Source organism: Semicossyphus pulcher, unplaced genomic scaffold, assembly GCF_022749685.1.
Source record: "Semicossyphus pulcher isolate SPU_LCO1_2020_fin unplaced genomic scaffold, fSemPul1.0.p SCAF_16, whole genome shotgun sequence".
NCBI classification, from domain to species: Eukaryota; Metazoa; Chordata; class Actinopteri; order Labriformes; family Labridae; genus Semicossyphus; species Semicossyphus pulcher.
This window is the reverse complement of record NW_027211670.1, coordinates 2710292-2728539: the sequence shown is the minus strand read 5'-3', so window position 1 is coordinate 2728539 and position 18248 is coordinate 2710292. Positions and strand designations below refer to the sequence as shown.

The 18248-nt window shown below is 44.7% G+C and overlaps 1 protein-coding gene across 4 annotated transcripts in view; it reads right to left on the bottom strand.

Moving 5' to 3' along the window:
* Nucleotides 1-955: 955 nt before the first annotated feature.
* The window catches only part of mprip (myosin phosphatase Rho interacting protein), a 45707-nt gene continuing 28414 nt past the window's right edge, over nucleotides 956-18248 (bottom strand). Inside the window, exons 14-25 of one of the 4 annotated variants that reach the window (XM_069664041.1) lie at nucleotides 17626-18172; nucleotides 16391-16528; nucleotides 12033-14630; nucleotides 8260-8407; nucleotides 7662-7779; nucleotides 6650-6809; nucleotides 6438-6545; nucleotides 4632-4718; nucleotides 4366-4528; nucleotides 3452-3537; nucleotides 3065-3138; nucleotides 1986-2067 (exon numbers count right to left, since the gene is read on the bottom strand). In XM_069664041.1, coding sequence (XP_069520142.1) covers nucleotides 3106-3138; nucleotides 3452-3537; nucleotides 4366-4528; nucleotides 4632-4718; nucleotides 6438-6545; nucleotides 6650-6809; nucleotides 7662-7779; nucleotides 8260-8407; nucleotides 12033-14630; nucleotides 16391-16528; nucleotides 17626-18172 — 4186 coding nt within the window. In that variant the 3' untranslated portion in view covers nucleotides 1986-2067; nucleotides 3065-3105. Of the gene's footprint in view, nucleotides 2068-3064; nucleotides 3139-3451; nucleotides 3538-4365; nucleotides 4529-4631; nucleotides 4719-6437; nucleotides 6546-6649; nucleotides 6810-7661; nucleotides 7780-8259; nucleotides 8408-12032; nucleotides 14631-16390; nucleotides 16529-17625; nucleotides 18173-18248 lie in introns of all 4 variants that reach the window. The other 3 variants (XM_069664040.1, XM_069664042.1, XM_069664043.1) reach the window with 3 other exon arrangements.

The following is an 18248-nucleotide window of genomic DNA, read 5'->3' as shown; positions in this document are numbered from 1 at the left end:
GAAACTCTCAGTGCTCTGTCTCCTGGTTTTATTGCTGTTTAACTTTCCTACATTCTGCTAAAACACACGGATATTTTATAGGATGAATAGTTCAGTGGAGCATAAAATAGGACCTCTTACCTTCAATATTGTAATATGTTATCAGGCGGATTTCATTTGTTTTTTTAATAATGATATGATTAGATTCAACCAGCTGTTGTGTCGAGTTGTAGACACATTTATACACTAGATAAACACTTGAAATCATACTTAAGTTGTGGATCAGAGCTCAAAATGTGTGTTTGACACTTTTTTCATCTCGTTCCCTGGAGCAGAACATGTTAAATAACCTCTGGACCACTGCTTGGTGGAGGTTTTTCTTTAGAATAATTCATGTTAACAATATTCCTATCCACTGTTCATCACGGATTTTAAAGAGCCCTTTAAAGGCACATTAGAGGCAGTGAACAGATTGGAAGAGTTTCATTTGAGCTGTTCACTTCAGAGGCTTTAATGTGTGCAATCTAGATAATGAGCTCAATGATGTGTGATTAACTTAATATTTCATGTGTAGAGCAACTGAATTATTTTTTTCCCTGTATTGTGTGAATTTCTACAACAGTTTTCATCAAGTGGGTTTTTATGTTCCTATTTTATTTTGTAGTTTTGATCTTAACCTGTTAATGTCAAGTGGGATTAACTTTCTACTGTCCATATTTTTGTCTCTTTTCATTTATCACTTTTATTTTTTATTTGCGTTTGTTCTCGACTTTTTCTTCTCTTTGGTCTGAAGGTTTATTCTGTTCTTAAGTTCCTGCCTTTGCTTTGTCTGTCCAAACACTGTTTGTAAAGGTGCTATATAAATTAAGTTCTGTGAACAACTTGGTGTGTGTCTTTGTCATTATAAAGCTGCATTTCTTGTATGAAAGCAGTTGCACAGTTATAATAATTAATAAACCTTAGAAACAGCCACAAAAAGGGTGCAAAAATATTTATTGCTAATAAACTTGTCGTCAGTTGGTGTATATTTGCTTTATATTTACAATAATAGAGTACAGAGGAGTGGGAACGTGAAAGAAAAATCCCAACCGTTTAAATAAATACAAAGGGACTGCCACTGGACAGACTACAAACAGAACCAACAGCTCCTCTACAGCTGGAACAAAGACTGCAGCCAGAAAACAACTCGATATAAATGTTCATATATATAAATTTTAATTATAATCAGTGAAGCCATCCACGTGCGCTCAGCCGTCCCCCTCTGCAGGTCTCTCTGGTGAGCTCAGCCGTCCCTCTCTGCAGGTCTCTCTGGTCTCTCTCCTGCGCTCTGCCGTCCCTCTCTGCAGGTCTCTCTCCTGCGCTCTGCCGTCCCTCTCTGCAGGTCTCTGTCCTGAGATCAGCCGTCCCTCTCTGCAGGTCTCTGTCCTGAGATCAGCCGTCCCTCTCTGCAGGTCTCTCTCTTGTGATCAGCCTTCCCTCTCTGCAGGTCTCTCAGGCTGAGGATTCAGGGAACATCTGTGATGTTGGTGTAGGAGTCAGGCGATGAAGCATCATGGTGGCTGTTAGTGTTCTGATGAAGACGAGCTCTTTAGTTTGTTGACGGAGCGTCTCGTCCGTCTGTGCTGCAGTTCTAACGGAGCGTCGGAGCGTTAACGTGCAGACCTGAACGCCACACCGACTCCTGTGGTTTCAGTTTGCAGCTGAGTTAAACATCACATTTCTGCCTTTGCAACAGTCTAGAGTTAAAACAGTAGCTTACACAGTCAGAGTTTAGTGTTTGCAGGACATTAAAAACAGTATTTACAGTAAGACATGGCAGCAAAACATACAAAAAGTCACAGTTAACTGAAGTGCATGGAATGCAAAATCTAGACATGAAATTCAAACTTCATACCATGTTTTTAATAATATATGATCCGTGTTTGTGACCAGTGTGTAGTGTTTCTAAATTAGTAATTACAGAGCTAAAATATAAGGTGGGCTTCTACACATGCAGGCAGACATGAAGCGTCGCTGTCAGAACTCCTTGGCGTCTTTGTTGTCGAACAGGTGGAGCCTCTGCTCGGCCGTCAGCCCCTCCTTCAGACTCTGCAGGGACAGAAAACACTCGCTCATAATCACAGGGACTAACAGATGTTCTCTTGTGGACAGATGTTCCTGAGCAGGCAGTGTTTCTCGTGTCTGTGAATCTGTTGTCACCCAGTGAACACATGAGAGCCCACACACCACCAAACAGCTGATTAAACGCCCCTCCACCCTGTGAGCGGTGGAGCCCCGACACAGAGGAGAGGCAGAGACATCAGATGAGTCAGGAATATAACTAAAGAGTGTTTGTTTAACTTCTTTATCTTTGGATTGTTTCAGGCCTGAGTTTAAAGTCAGCATATGTTAAATCTCTCTCTGTCCCCTCGCAGCGCTTTCCACGTCTGCGCTGCAGCTTAACTAAAAACAATGACAGCTAGCAGTATTAGCCTTTAGCTGCAGCTTTCTCATAACACCACACCAGTGACTGGACCTTTCAGTAACCTTATATCATGGGTATATCATATGTCATGTATGATATGTATCGATCAGCCTACCTGAGTCTCATGTTTCACCTGTAAAGGTATAAAAAAAGTGATGTAAGTTGTGAGTTTCGGATGCCTTGCAAACCCAGCTAGCACTAGCATAAGGTGACTTGATAGCGTTTGCTGATGGCCGCCTCCTCTGTGGACTTGTTGAAAGAGGAAAACGGGTCAGAGATAAATGATAACGTGTGCTCAGACGTAAAGAGCTTTGGAGCGAGGCGAAGGGAAGACTCAGTATTTGATATGTAGTTATATATTTGACTCATCTGATGGTTTGTTGGTTTCGGGGCTCCACAGCATAAAACCAAACGTGTGATGTGACGGACACACACAGAGTAGTGTTTGTTATAAACCCAGGGATGTTTCACACACACACACACACACACACACACAAATCTCCATTCACTCTTCACCGTCATGCGTCCGTGCAGTGAGATCTGTGGATTTTACTGAGTGCTTTAGAGGTGGAGGACGGGAGGAGGTGCTTAAACCAGCACAGGTGCGTCTGGTTTGTTTACCTAAAGGAGGAGGGGGAGGGGCCTACAGGTCCTCTGCAGCCCTAACTGTCCCAGGGCATGTCTCGACTCACAGACTGAGGACAGAAACGAAACACACCAACACGTGTGTGTATTAGGTGACTGCTTGATCACAGTGAACACTGCAGCTCTGATGGAGGCACAGGTGGAGGAACAACTCTGAAGTCAATGATGTGCAGTGGACATGCAGCGCTGCATGCAACTCTGCAGGCGACCAGCAGGGGGCAGACCGCCACTGCTCAGTGTGTGTGAGGAGGAGGACGCAGCTCTGCTGTCCGTTCTGAATGTGATGCAGGTTAAGCATTGTGACAGGATGGGTGACACAGTTTGATGCACGAACACGTGAGCAGGACGGAGACCGACTCTCACCTTTGACCTCATGGTTCGCTCCGAGCGTTTGGCTGCAGCAGCGGCCATCTTCAGGATGTCAGGGTTACTTTTGGACTTCATGATATCTGAGAGGGAAACGTGTCAGAGGTTAGACAGAGGGAACAACAGGGTGCTAAATGCTAATCTAGTTAGCACACAATGAGCCTCCTTCACTCAAACATTTGACAAATGCAGGAGTGGCCCACACCTCCAAACTGAAAACACCAGACAAGATAAGGAGGTAAAGGAGATAAGGAGATAAAGGATACAGCTGAGAAGGTGGAGCTGGGAGCTTCAGCTGCTTTAGAGGCACAATGTAAAGAGCCGTGGTCTGAGCAGAAGATGAAGTGTCTCGTGCTGCTGCAGAGCGTAAACACGCTGTGGGAAGTGCTCTGGTGGACCTCGGTGAAACAATGTTGGATTCGGATTTTAAATATTTTTAGAACCAAAATAAAACAACTGAAATACACTGAGTGCAAAGTGACCATCCTGTTTGCCACATCAGAACGTCTCTGTTTTGCCATGGTGACTACAGCGGCTCTTTCTAACACCTCCTGCATTACACGCTCAATAATCCCTTTCATGCACCACTCCTCACTGAAGAGTTACTGAGCATCTCTCCATCTGATCCCTTTGTCTCTCCCAGGCTGTTGTTTATGTCGGGCCTCTGACACCTTGCACTGCTTCTTCATGTGTTCTTCATTCGACGTTTGTGTGTTTGTGACAAATGAAGTGAAACAGGCCTGACATAACTCTGAACACAGCGCTCTGATGTAACATGTTTCCAACAGTTTGAGAGGGTTTGATGAATCGGACTGTGAAGCTCGTTAATCAAACATCAAAGAGAAAAGCTTCAGGTAACAACAGAAGTTCCTTCTTGCATTTGACCCTCCGTGCTTCCTGTAGTCTCGTACCGTATCCTCCTCGCTCCACCTCCTCCAGCGTCGGCTCCCCGAGCGCCTCGTGAGCCAGCTGCAGCTGGTCTCTGAGTCGGCCCAGGTCCCGCTCCGCTTTGGCCTTGACGATACTCAGCTCCGTGTAGATGTCCTTGTACTTATCTGTCGCATACTTCTTGTCCTGGAAACACAATGTTGGTCAGGTCAGATTCATGTCGTCTCTCAGACAGGAAGTCATGGACGGTCACAGTTATAAAGATGATCTGAACAGGGAACAGACGTACTCTTTGGGCAGCTTGGAGCTCGTCTTTCAGGGAGTTGATTTCCTGCTTCAGGTACTGAACCTCTGACTCCTTCACCCGCAGCATCACCTGGAGAAGGAGATAAACAAGAAGGAAGAAGACCTTTACCTCAAAATACAGACGTAGGCAGTGGATCTATAGCTGATCAAACTATCAGAACACCTGACGATGAGGACGTCTCAAAAATTAAAGGTTCAAAAAACCTCATGTTTCTAAAGTCAGAACTGTTTTAAATGTTTTGTTTTTTATTCTGCAAAATAGGATGAAAAAAACTTTTAAAGAGAAAATGATGAGAAATAATGATGAGATGTTCATGTAAATAAATGTCTGTAAGTCTCTTTCTATCTCTGAATGAGGTAACACAATGCTGACTGAGCCTATGGCCCACTGATGGACACCTTTGCATTTGCAGTATATAGTATTATTACAGACTGGGTGTCTGTGGCGGCGCCCAGTTAGTGATGCGTTTTCCATCAGCCAGCAGTGGTTGGTCTGCCAGAGAGGGTAGGCGGAGCTAAGCGGCTGCTTTTCCGCTCTCTGCAAGTGTTGTTAGTAAACAGTAATCTACTATGGCTGAACAAACAAAGAAAAGATGGATGACTACAGATACAACTTCAACAAGAAGTGAAAATCCAAAGAAACAGAAACAAACTCGACGCTCAGATGAAGCAAACAGTCTGAAAAGGAAAGCGACCGTCAGCCAGGAAAATCAAGAGTTACAACCGGAGCCAACCGTGGACGCCCATATTTGCCTTTTATCGCCACTCGGTGCCGCCAAATTGAACTGAGATCTTGGAGATTATATCTTTAACAACAATTTCTTCTGATGTGTTGCCTCGCCTTTCAGCTCAGGCTGTACAGATGACTTTAGGGATAAGAAAGACTAACAGATGAAATCACAAACTGGTGAATCATTTCTGTTAGAGAGTTGCAATGATTCAAACCACAGACGTCATGGTCTGTTTACCAGATGAACTGGTCTATTTATTTAATACTTAATCACGACCGGAAGCTAAAGTATATATTATTTAGGAGCAATCCAGCGGAGAAAAACGTACATGGAAGCAGTTAAAAATAAAATACCAGAACATCATTCAAAGGTGCGGCTCAGGCAGAACAGGCTCATGGCTGAACCTCACTTTGATCATATTTTAAATATTAAACTAATGAAATATCATTCAGTGGCTGTTTTAATGTGCATTAGCTTTATCCCTAACATGATGCTGACTTCACATACATTATAATTCATGTTGATTAAACTGAATGTTTTAGTTTAAAATAAAAAATCCAACAACTTACAGCGTCTTATCTGAGTGCTCTCGGCAGTGGTGGTGGAAAATCTAAAAATGATGACTTTGACACAGATTTGTCTCTTGATTTTTTTTTTATCATAAATATAAAAGACTTTTGCAAAGCGGTCAGAGCAGCACAGAGACGCAACGTTTCTTCTTTTAATTCGGTAACCGCTCAAACACACGCGTGAGACGGGCTGAATGAATGAGGAAGTCGAATGAGGGTTTTATATTCTAGAGGGAGGAGACAGAGCGAAACTCTGAGTTTCCTGAAGAAAACCTGCTTGCGACCAGGTTAGGTTCACAGACACAGTTACCATAGTAACCAACTCAGAGTTAAAGTTACCTCTCTTTCTGAAACGGACCCCAGGTCTAGACCGACTCTTCGTTATGTTATTTAAAGAGAGGCCCAACATGAATCAGCATGAGCAGCACTTAGCTGCTGTTTGCTGTTTGTATTCAGGATGTTAACCTGACAGCTGTACGAGAGCCTCACCTCTAACTCGTACAGCTCTTTGCCCTGTATCGTGGTGTCTCCTGTTCCGTCCTCAGACGTCATCGAGCGCATCTTGGTGATCTCTGCTGCCAGACGGTTGTTCAGCTCCTAAAAACCCACAAAGAACAAGTTCAGAACAGTTTATCAGAGCGGCAGGTGTGTCCCTGTGTGAACATTAGCACACAGGTGTGCGTGTGCGTGCGTGTGTGCACCTGGTTGTGTGCGTTGAGCTCCTGGTTCTCTCTCTGACACTGCCTGAGAGCCTGCCTCTCTGCCTCCAGCGCCTGAGCCAGGTGGGCGTTTTCCAGACACTTCTGTGAATACTGCTCCGACAACACCTCAATCTCCCGCTGGAACGAACACAGCTCCTCCCTGAAACACAACACAACACGGCGCTGAGAGAGAATACAGCACGAGAGGAGGACGCACTCAAATCCTGTGTTATTCTTCTGTGTTTGGTTCAGAGCCACACAGACCTGCGAGCAGTGAGCCGCTCTGTCAGCTTAATGAAAAGCTGTTTGATTTACTGTCAGCACCTGCTCACACGTCACCGTGTGCTGCAGACAGGTGAGAGTGAACACAGAGGAACTCAGCACCAGTCTCAACATGTCCTGACGACAGCTGCAGAAACTTTATCTGATCCAATCAAAGCTTTAACGAGCTCAGAGACCGTCCTCATGTTTTCATCAACACTACAAGAACTTTTTATGCCACCATCCTTTTTTCACACCTCGTGCGTGGCTGCTTTTCTCTGAACTTTTCAGAAATTATATTTATTCATTGTTTGAAAATTGTGCAAAATGCTGATTACAGTTCCCCAGATCCCACCGTGACGTCTTCAGATTGTGTCTCAGCTACTGTAACACCTGACGAAGAGAAGCAGCACATCGGCACATGTAAGAAGCAGGAACCTGAAAGTGTTTGATGTTTGTCCTCAAAGAAGCCTGAACATAAAAACTGGAGATAAATTTGTATTTTACTTTGAACGATTAACCCTTTCATGTTATTGACTTGTGAAAGTGTGAGGGGCGTCTTCCTCTGGTTCGTGCTCATAGTGAAGAAACCACCTCAGGCTGGATAATAGCACACAGGGGAGATACGAGTTAATGTTACAAAGGTGGCTGGTGAGATTATATAGATTATATAAACACTGGAGGCTTTTTGTCTCACATGTGCATCATCATCAGAGAGAGTGTGTAAGTGCAGCTGCAGGGTGAAACGTACTCGTGCTGTCGCCGGATCTCCTCTATGTCTGCGTTCTCGGTGTTGCTGTTGGCCTTGCGAGCTCTGTCCAGCTCCTTCTCCAGCTCTGAGCGGTGGGCGTTCTTCATCGCTTCGATCGCTACACAGACGCAAACAAAACAGCTTTAATACGTTAAGTATCACTTTAACACCTCGTCTTTGATTACTGTGAGCGACAGCATCATCTTATATTCCTGTAAAAACGGTCACAATAACAGCTTTTTAATGTCAAGCGTTTTTAGAAATCTAACATGCTCTTTGTGAGGTCAAAGGTCAACTCAATCAGCTATCATTGTGTGCAGATATGAACACCAAAGTAAACGTAAGCAAGAGCTCTTTATCTGAAGAAAATGTCTCATGTAATCAAGTGTTTAACAGTTTCGTTTTCTGTGTTCATGTCGTGTTTTTCATCAGCTGTTCGGTCGACTGTTTCTACTCCTCATTATTATGGGTTATATATTTTTGTGGCTGTCAGCCTGCTCCATCTCAGCCTCTCCACACACGGTGTATTGAGTTAACTGGGTTTCATGCAGTTGTATGTGAACATAAATAAACACAAATGCTATCAGCTGTGACGTACCAGCGATGGTGGCTGCCGTCTCCTCTGCCAGCAGCCTCTCCTTCTCCTCGTGCAGGTTCTCCAGTTCTCTCTGGTGTTTCCTCTGCAGCTCGTCGATCACCTTCTGATGGGACTCCTCCATGGCTGCAAAGCCCCGCTCGCAGGTGGCCTGAGAGATAAACACGGTGCACTTGTGAGTTCACGGCTCACCTGGACACGGACCAGAGGGTTCTCCTGAGCAGGAAGAACCCCGTGGACCTGACAGTGTAAACCAGTGCATATTAATATCCTGCAGATCACTTGCAAGCGACAGCCTGTTAGCCACGAGCAGGTCGAGCCTGTGTGAGTAAAGAGGAGTTAAAGGAGAGAGAGGATGAAGAGTAAACTGAAGGAGGAAGAGACGACGAGAGAGGAGGAAGATTTCTGTCCACGGACGGTGTTTATAAAATCACTATTTCAAAGGAGTAACCTCTGGGAAGCTAACGACCAACACCTGCAGTTCCTCTGGTGTCCACTTGAGGCTGCCTCCAGCAGTGAGTCAGTCCCCATAGAGCCCCATGTTAAACTTTACAGCTTTGGGTCTCTATAGCTCATTTCTCTCTTCATGACAACTGTACGGGGAGAATCTTTATACAACTCACCTGTTTACATTATATTAAGGCTTAAAGTGATGCAGCATTAGGGGCGTGGCCTCTTTGAGTGACAGGTGGGAGCTGCTAGCTGTCTGCTAGGTGTCCCCTCAGCTAACTCAGTCACTGAACGTAACCTCTGGGCCGTGTTTGTGCTGTTGGAGCCTTTTGGAGATTTGTTCATGTAAATATCAGACAGATAATCTGTGTGTGCGCTTTATTGGACTAACAGACCGTCCAACACATCTCACACACAGTTTTTAAACTCATTATACTGTTATTGCATTTACGTGTTAGCACTGATTAACAGCTATCTGTGTCTGTGCTCACCACACCTGCTTGATACCTTGTTAAGTGTATACTGATTTATTTGTGTCATTTCAACACAAATAGAAGGTCATGTAGTGGTGAGAAGGATGTTAGCTAGATAATTAGCCAGCTAATAGATGAGCTTCAGGCGCAGGCTGTTTAACTTTGATAACTTAGCATTTGCTAACCCCTCCCTTCTCCTCAGCTCCACCTCCTTCTCCAAATATGGTCACTTGTGGCTCCAAAAAAACCAAGGCAGATGACTAACTAGTGGGCGTGGTCACTGTGGTTACGGCTGTTATTTATACAGTCTGTGTTCCTAACAGAGCACATGTTGTTTGACAGTCTCACCTAATGAGCAAATCCTAATCTGCCTGAGGGCCAAATCTGTGCTGGAATGTCGGGTTAAGCTAATAGGCTAATTCAATCATGAATAGCGGGACGTCTGAGTACCTGAGGTTAAATATATCTAAGGTGAGGTCCTGCTCAGCACCTCAGCGAGGTACAGAGAGAACATTAATCCTCATCAACACACTGTCAGAGCGAGCGAACACTCTGCTGTCACAGAGCAGGTGTCACCAGAAAGGATTTCAACGGCCAGACTAAACACCTCGCCCTGCTTCCGTCCTCCATTCACTCCCACTAATCTGAGGACTCAGTGGACGGCCTGCGGCCCTCCCTCTGCCTCAGTCTGACTCCCGCCAAACAGGGGAAATGGCGGTCCAGCGTGTTTTCACAGGGATCAAACCCCCAGAGAGCTCAGACCCAGGAACCCCCCCCCCCACAGAGCAAATGTAAACTTCCTGCTCTGACATCAGCACAGGCTTTATTTAGACGCATGTCAGGCTGTGTATGTGTGTGTAAATATATCCCGGTCATGGCGGGGGCACAGACTCAGACACAGCACAGTTTTAAGTCAGCTAACACACAATCCCAACATCCAACACAATGTTTAACACACCTTTCTAAAGTACCTAGGGCCTTTAAAGGAGCAGGTGCATTCATTACATCTCATCTCAACTCTTTCAACCTCGACTTTTAACCTTCTCACTATTTTCCATTATAATCTCATTTACATGTAACTGTGTTTTTTAAGATGGGCCTTATTTTGACATTTTTTCTAAACGACCAAAAGGAGGAAAAAGTTTTGGGATTGAACTTTTGCCCCAAAGATTGCGTTGCAGACTGTTTACCTGCTGACAGTTAAAGCAAGGGAGCAATTACTGAACTCAGAATCATGCGCCTCTTGTTAACAGCAGTTAACATTAACAGTAAAGGAGTTAACAGTAAGAATCATAAGCTGTCGTGGCAAGTAAAATTCACACTAAGGCGAGCTATCAGTTACTAGCGTACCTAAACCAGCTGGACTCCACCTCAGTGAAGTAAATCTATAACAGTAACCATGGCAACAGCTCTGTGACATCCTGCGGTTTGTTCCTGTGTCAGTTTCCCTCGCTCAGCGATGGAGGATGGGTTTAACTTCTGACTCCTGCTAACATTAGCCACTGCAGATGAAGCTGGAGCTGCTGCTTCACTGACGCTGTCTATGGATTAAACTAGAACTTAGAAGTGCTAACAACCAGAGCTAGCTAACAGTGACCGAATAACTACAGGCTTATTTATAAGTGCCATGTGCATTTTTAGTTTGGCTAATCCCATCTGCAGCATCGCTATCAGAGTCACCGGGAGGCTGCACTGAGGATGTACTATCAGTCACACTAGCAACAGCGTCAGCATTAGCCGCTTTGCTAAAGCAGTCAAACACTGCACTGCTTCAGATTTATAGACTGTTGAACTTGTGAGAACTTAAGACGCAACTAAGACGAAGATGCAGCAGAGCAAACTATCGAACACTTTGCTACTAGACTTTCTCTACATGAGACCACAACATGTAGAGAAAGTCTAGTAGGTCTGTATGCCGGCGGCTTCGTCATCACCAGGGGGCGGATGTGTGCTACGTTAGAATGCAACGATTAAGATAAAACGACATTAAATAAGAATAAAAGTTAACGTTAAATACCGATAGGAGCACCGTTTGTCCATGAGCTAATCGATACTGACCAATCACGTATCGGTTCTCAATACCCATCCCTTTTCATAACAGTATTAAAGCTATATTCACTATATTGGCAGCCATAACAGTGATGGAGGAATTATATCCTCTAAAGTCGAAGTCTAAATTGGTGGGGCTACAAAACCGACAGAACAGAAGAGCCCACACCAAGTCATTTTACAATCCAAGTCAAGGCCTTTTTAAAAACATGTCACTGCCATCATCGGCAAATACAGTTGGTGATGGAGTCCCTTATATAACTTCCTATCACATGACCAAACTCGATTATCTACTAATTCTGTTGACGGAAGTTTAGCAAGTGGAGGATTGACATGTTATCAATCGTTATTAAGAAAAAGAAGGGATTAAAATTAACAGCCAAAGAAGAGGGCGATCAGATCTGTACAATGTAGCTCAGAGCTGTATTGATTTAGCAGAGCTGAGTCACAGGGTTAGCTTAACGAGCACATTGAGCTAAGAACAGAGGAACTCATTTCAGAGGATGAAGTGATTTGTAATGTGGAAGAATCTGTTGTGTTGAATTGTTTCTCTGAATAATGCATCTTCAAGTTCAAAATAGGTTCCTCGGTAGACAACTACTGCAGGGTCAAAGGTCACGTAAGCCTACAGGAGGTTAGTTTTCATGCAACACAGAAGGAAAGTGGTTTACAGAACAAAGAGCGAGAGTTTGGTGGGCGAGGTTAGGAGGGGAGGAGGGTCGGGAGGAAAGGGGATCTGGGAATGCCACAAAGGAACACAAGGCATCACAGATGGACGACGGCAAGGACAAGGAGCGCTTCCACCTTCAGGTTCTCCAGGTCTCTCTCGTATTTCTGCCGCAGAGTTGTAATGTCTCCCTGCTCTTCGCGTCGTCTCATCTCCTGGGTCATCACTGACACTTGGGTCACCAGCTCCTGAATGCGCTCCTTCAGAGTGGATGTTAGAGCCGGGGTCTGGTGGGGCGGTTGGTCCTCTGTTGGGATCTTGTCTGGGTCTGCCGGAGTCATCAGGCTTCTCAGCTCTTCCATTTCCTGATCGAACCTCTCCGTGAGGTCTGTCCTTTCTGTTTCGTGCTTCTTCTTCAGGTTCTCCATGCAGTTTGTCAGTGAGTCGATCTCTTTCACATTTTCTTCTGCTCGGAGTTGTAGCATCTCCCTGGCCTTCACAATCTCCTGCCTCAACTTTTCAGCGTCCAGCTCGTACGCGTCTTTGACCTCTCGTAGTTCCTTGCTATGCCTGGCTACCATGTCCTGGAGCTCAATGTACTTATCCAGTGAGTCAATGGGCTCTCCTTCAATCTGGATCAAAGTTTGTGGCCCCGTGGCGGCTGTCAAAGAGACCTTAGAGAGTTGACTCTGCAGATCGTCCACTGTAGTCTGAAGACTTCTTGTGGCTTCTCTCAATTTGATACAATTTGGACAATCCAAGCCACCAGTCTGAACTTCTGTCTGCTTCTGTTTTAGTTCCTTCTCATGTTTGACCTTCAGCCTGGTGATCACATAAAACCTGTTGGCTTCTTTTAGGGCATCAAGCAGATATTCAGAGTATGGTCTTTGCTCTCGACCAAAACTGAAGCTTGATAAGGCCAAAGACAGAAGCTTGTCATCCGTGGCCAACTTCACACTGGATGCAATCTGTCCCAGAACACTTGACTTTGCCTTTAAGGTCTCTGTTAGCTCTTTAAGAATCAGAGCATTGGTTTCGTTATCGAGCCATCCGTACATTGCAGTAAAGTCTGGCTCTGTCACAACCTCACTTTCACCTTGTGGATAAATCCTCCTGGAGAAGAGCATTAAGCGCTTCTGTGCCAGCATCTGTTCTGCAAAACCTTGTTGCAAGCGGTGTCTGTCTCCTTCTGGGTTTATTCTGGAAGAACCCAACAGCTGGCTCCAGAACTCTCCCTCCATCACCAACCTCATGTCTTTCTTACTCACACAGAGTGGCTCTTCTTCTAAAGAACCAAATAAAGTGCTTTTTAAACCACTGATCATTTTCTCTACATTAACATCTACCTTTGCTAACATCTCTAAAACCTGATTAATCGCCTCTGACCTCATCTCCATCTCTTCTACTACTTGCTTTATCTGTCCTTTATGGTCAACCTGCGTCTCTCTTGTCTCAACACACTCACTAACTGTCTCTTCGACTCTACCTGTCCTCATTTCTAACTTCTCTCGCAGCATTCTTATTTCGTTTTCTGCTTCTCTAATCTTCTCTCTACTGACTCTCTCTGTCTCCTGATTAAGTGCGATTAGTTGACTGTTCCTGGCTTCGAGTTCCAAACACCTCTGCTCTTTAGAATGAAGGTTTGCCTCCGTCTCAGATAACGTTGCTTGTGAGGCTTCCAGTAGCCCTTTGAGTTGCTCTTTCTCTGGCTGCAACTCCTCTTCCTCATTATCTGCTTGATAGCCCAGGCCTTTCAGCGTGGCATCTTTCAGCTGCAGCTTCTTCTCAGTGTCTTTCAGGGTGCTTCCAAGCTCCTCCAACGTAACCAGGGCTTCATGAAGCCTCAGAGATTTCTCATTCAGCTCCCTCTCGTAATACTCTCTGTCTATAGCGTTGGCCTGGTTTTCAGCCAGTTCAGCCTTCAGGCTTTTCAGCTCCTCCAGGACCAGATGATGCTGTTTGCCGCCCTGATTGGTGATCAGCTCAGCTTTTAGTCTGTCTATTTCTCTGTCGGCCTCGGTCAGCTGGTTCACTATCTCCTGACATCTTTGTTTTAGTGCCCCGTTTTCACTTGTCAAAAGTTCGACCTTCTGAGAGAGCATCCCAACCGTCATGTCGTTTGTCTCAGAGTGGTTTTCGATTCTTGAGAGGGGGCCGTAGGGGCTTTTCAGGCTTTCAAAACCTTGCTTCTGAACCTTCCCCACTAAATCCTCCATGGTTAGAAGACGGGCTTCGTATTCACGGATGCTTTCTCCTGCCCGTGCTAAACTCTTCTTTAATGTTTCATTTTCTACCTCCTGCTGGTACTTCCAAGTCTCCAAGAGCTTGTGAAGCTGAAGTTTCTCTGATGTCTCTTGATTACAAGGATGGGATCTTAACAGTTTGGCCAGCTCCTTAAGGGTCAGAGGTTTATCAGTTATAAAGTCTTCTAGCTCCTGGATTGCCTCCGTGCTGTCCATGAGCAAGAAGCTAACAGTTTTTTGCACCGGTTCAGGGGGAGGGCCTTCCAGAATGGGTGGTTTTTGGGGTTCAGAAAAGTAAGGGTCCTTGACGGGTAGGTGAGAAAGTGAGAGGCCAAGCTGTGCCTGCATATTGCGTTTTTTCAGCTCTTGCAGCTTCAGGAGCTCTTTGGTCTCCTGGTACTTCTTTGTTAAGCTCTGAGCTTGAGAACTAACCAGTTCGGGCCTCTTCGTCTGGGGCGTCACATCGGCCTCCAGACCCAAAGGGGGCTCCAGCTTGGAAAAGGGGGACCAAACATTTGGTTAACACACAGCAGGGGACACACAAAGCTTGCTAATCATTTTCAGGGTTAACTACCAATCATGTCCCTTTAATTGCTATTAAAAAGTGACTTTACAATTAGCTTTCCCCCACGACAACCCCACATTAAATGAACACATAAATTAACAGTGATTCAAAGCAAATCCAAAGGTCCCTAAAGTTTTAATGGTGTGAATTCAAAGCAAAGGAAAGAGATTAAATGGCCAGGGTTAGTTAATCACAACAGAGCATGCACATTAATGGTTAGAAGTTACTTCATGTGGTCAGTAATATTAGTTTCAGCTAGATGGTTTACTCATGGATGGAAGGCATACCGGCTCCTACAAACACATTTCTGAGGTTCTCTGGTCCAAGCTCATGTCTTGCACCAAAGCATTTTTGTCAGAGTGGAGATGGTGAACAGTATTACCCAACTCAACCTAAATATAGTTTCAAACTCTCTCCATGATTCACTGCAGGTCATTTAAGTGTTCTGCTTCTACAACAAAAAGCAACACAACAAATGCATCCACTCACAGCAGTGCCTCACTTCACTCACACCGAGTCGTCTCTAACAGAGATCATTCATCCATTCATCTGTCCACACACGAGCACAGAGTCTCATCCATCAGCACACTTGATGCCATCACAAAGCTATTCACATGAATGTTAACAGAACAACAGATGGATGGTCTGTACAGCAGTTAATAGAAGATGACAGTCTGACGTCCATGCAAATAATTAGAACACAGGCCGAGAGGTTATAGTTCAAACATGTTGAGCCAAACGTGTCAGAGCTACAGTGACCACGGAGGACTACAGCACGCTAAAGAATATATTTATATGGAGGGTAGAAGCTGCTAAAATTAAAGAATAAAGAATTTAAAAACTACATCTGTATAACAGTGAAATACAGCAATAATTCACTTTGGGGAAATTAATATGGTGGGAAAATATTACATAAATGTATGAAGACATGAAGTAAATATAAATACATTCAGAATTTATTACGGAAAAACGTTAATAAATAGGGGAAATAATAAGATAATGAAAACAAAAAACCGACATTTCAACTGATTTTATTAATTAATTAATGCCTACATGTATTTTAATAGTTTTGGTACATTAAATGGCATATTCATTAAGTTTGTATGTACTAAATACTTATTTTGTACCTTTTTGCCAACTTTCTTCTCCATAAATTATAAAGATATTATTAAAAATTATGAAGAATCTCTGCAATTAATTCAATCAAATAGTTATTTAGGAATAAATAAAAATAAAAACCTGAAAATGGGAAATAGAGAAAAATAAATGTTTTTTTTTTTGTTTGTTTTTTTATGAAATAAAAAACTTTATAGTTAAAAATAATCTATTACTTTTAATTTAGAGTGAAATAGTCCTCAAAAAGTCACAAACACTAAACTAACGTCCTGCGGCCTAAAATCACACTGAAGGAGCTGCTGGCATGAGTTCAGTCACAGACCTCTAACAGAGATTAACCAGGAGAAGCCAATGTAGTAATAAGATCTCTTTTTACATGCAATGACCTCATGCAAAGGAACATTTCTGGAGCTGCTTTGTTGCTTTAATGTCAGTTTGTTTGATGTTTCTTCAGTACGAGTACAACATGCAAAGGATGTTACAAAATGGAGGAGAAGACACGGCTCAATATACGCATCACATCTACAGCTTTAAAGCGGAGCACAGTCAGTGCATAGAGAGACAGACTCACCGGGGAGATGTAACCCGTCCGGACGTCATGCTCTCTCTCCAGAGCCGTCCTCAGCTGCAGCTCCAGGCCCTGCTTGTGCTTGTTGGAGTCGAGCAGCTGCTGGTGACAGCTCTCCAGCTGGGCCTTCAGGTCCTCGATCTGCAGAGCAAGTTATCAATAATTACCTCTTAAATGGAGTTCTAAAGAAATGTGAATTAGCCTATAATTAGCCACTAGTGAACTACTGAACATGATTTTAAAGAGTGCATTTTTAAATCACAGGCGGGAGAGTTTGATCAACACCAGGGAAAACAATGAGCTGCTGAAACTATCCACCTTATTCCTAGGCGCGCTGTTGTAGATAAAATTGTGAGTGCAACTTCCGGTGTGATAGCAGAAGTAGTAGTAAGCTAGTTACTGCCGGCTTGTCTGCTCATCGACAACAGCGGTACTTTCGAAACAACAAGTGATTATAACTCTGATAACTGTTATTTGTGTTTTTCTTTGTGTTTTTTTTCTTTAAAAATGTGCTGGCGTTACTAAAATATCCTTGCGGAGCTCTGGTACCTGTTGCGCGGTTCGTGGCTGTACTAACAATCAGACAAAGCTAAAACTGTAGCTTAATGAACAGTTTCAGAATTACAAGAATATCACCTAATGTTGAAACTAAAACCCAGGCCCGGTGATGTGGGACTTAAAGGTACTGGCTGGGCTCTATGTCTGCCTTTAAATACATGAGGTCGTGTCCCACCTCCTTTAACTCCTTTTACGGTATGATGACATTATCCCGTTTTAGGTGTGTTAGACGTTAGACCCACATGTTTTATTTCTCGAACGCTCAGAAAAAGAGGGTTAGCTTCAGCCGTTACCACGGAAAACGCCGGTTCCAGTTCAGTGACTGACGCGGCGGCGGAAGTCGCACCCATAATTTACACAAAGGATCATGGGGGGTAGGAATAAGGTGGATAAAACTGATGTTGTTCTTCTGTAAGAAGCTCTTCACTGCCCTGTGTTGTAGTTTTAAGCGTATCATCTGAAGCTGTGGAGACCTTCAGGATCCTGTGCAGAAGCTCGTCCTGTCAGTCTGTGAAGCTGACATGTTAGCTAGCGTACAGAGCTGATAACTTAGCAGATACCTTTCTGCTTATTCAGCTGGTTTGCAAACTGTTGTGACTGAATGTGACCCTGGCTGAACAGACGGGGAGGGGGACACCTCATCCTTCACCCCACGCTCTCACACTCTGAGGTAAACGTACCCCTTGCTTGTAGTTGTCCAGCAGCTGCTCCAGGTCTGCGGTGTCTCTGCTCTGCACCGTGCTGGGCAAAGGGACCCTCCTCTCGTCCCGTATCGGCGTCTTCTCCACCTGCTGCCAGTGTTGTTCGATCACCTCCTCCACCCTCTGCTGCCTCTCTAATGAATCCATCACTCCCTCTCCGCCCTCATACTCTGTCCTCCCTCCATCTTTAACCGACGTATTCTCCGCTGACGAGCTGGTCACAGACTCGTACCTCTTCCTCCTCTCCTCCCTCCTTCGGCTCCTCTCCAGCTCTCCCAACTCTGCCTGCAGGCTCTCGGCCTCCTGAGCTCTCTGCTGAGCCAGAGCCTGAGCGATCGGCCTGAACTCCGCCCAGTCGAACGTCTTGGATCGACCCTCTCTCCTGCGCTCTCTCGCTCGGCTCTTTGTGACCCCCGGGGTGGGTTCTCTCTCCACAGATGAGGCCTCAGAGGAGGGAGAGTCCTGGGTGACGTCGGGCCGAACCAAACCCTCCAGAGGAGAGAACGAGCCGTGGTCCTCTGTGGAGCTGGAGGCAGAGAAAAAGCATTTATATACATCAAATCTTTTACACGTATATAAACACCTTTATAAGCGCTTTGCTG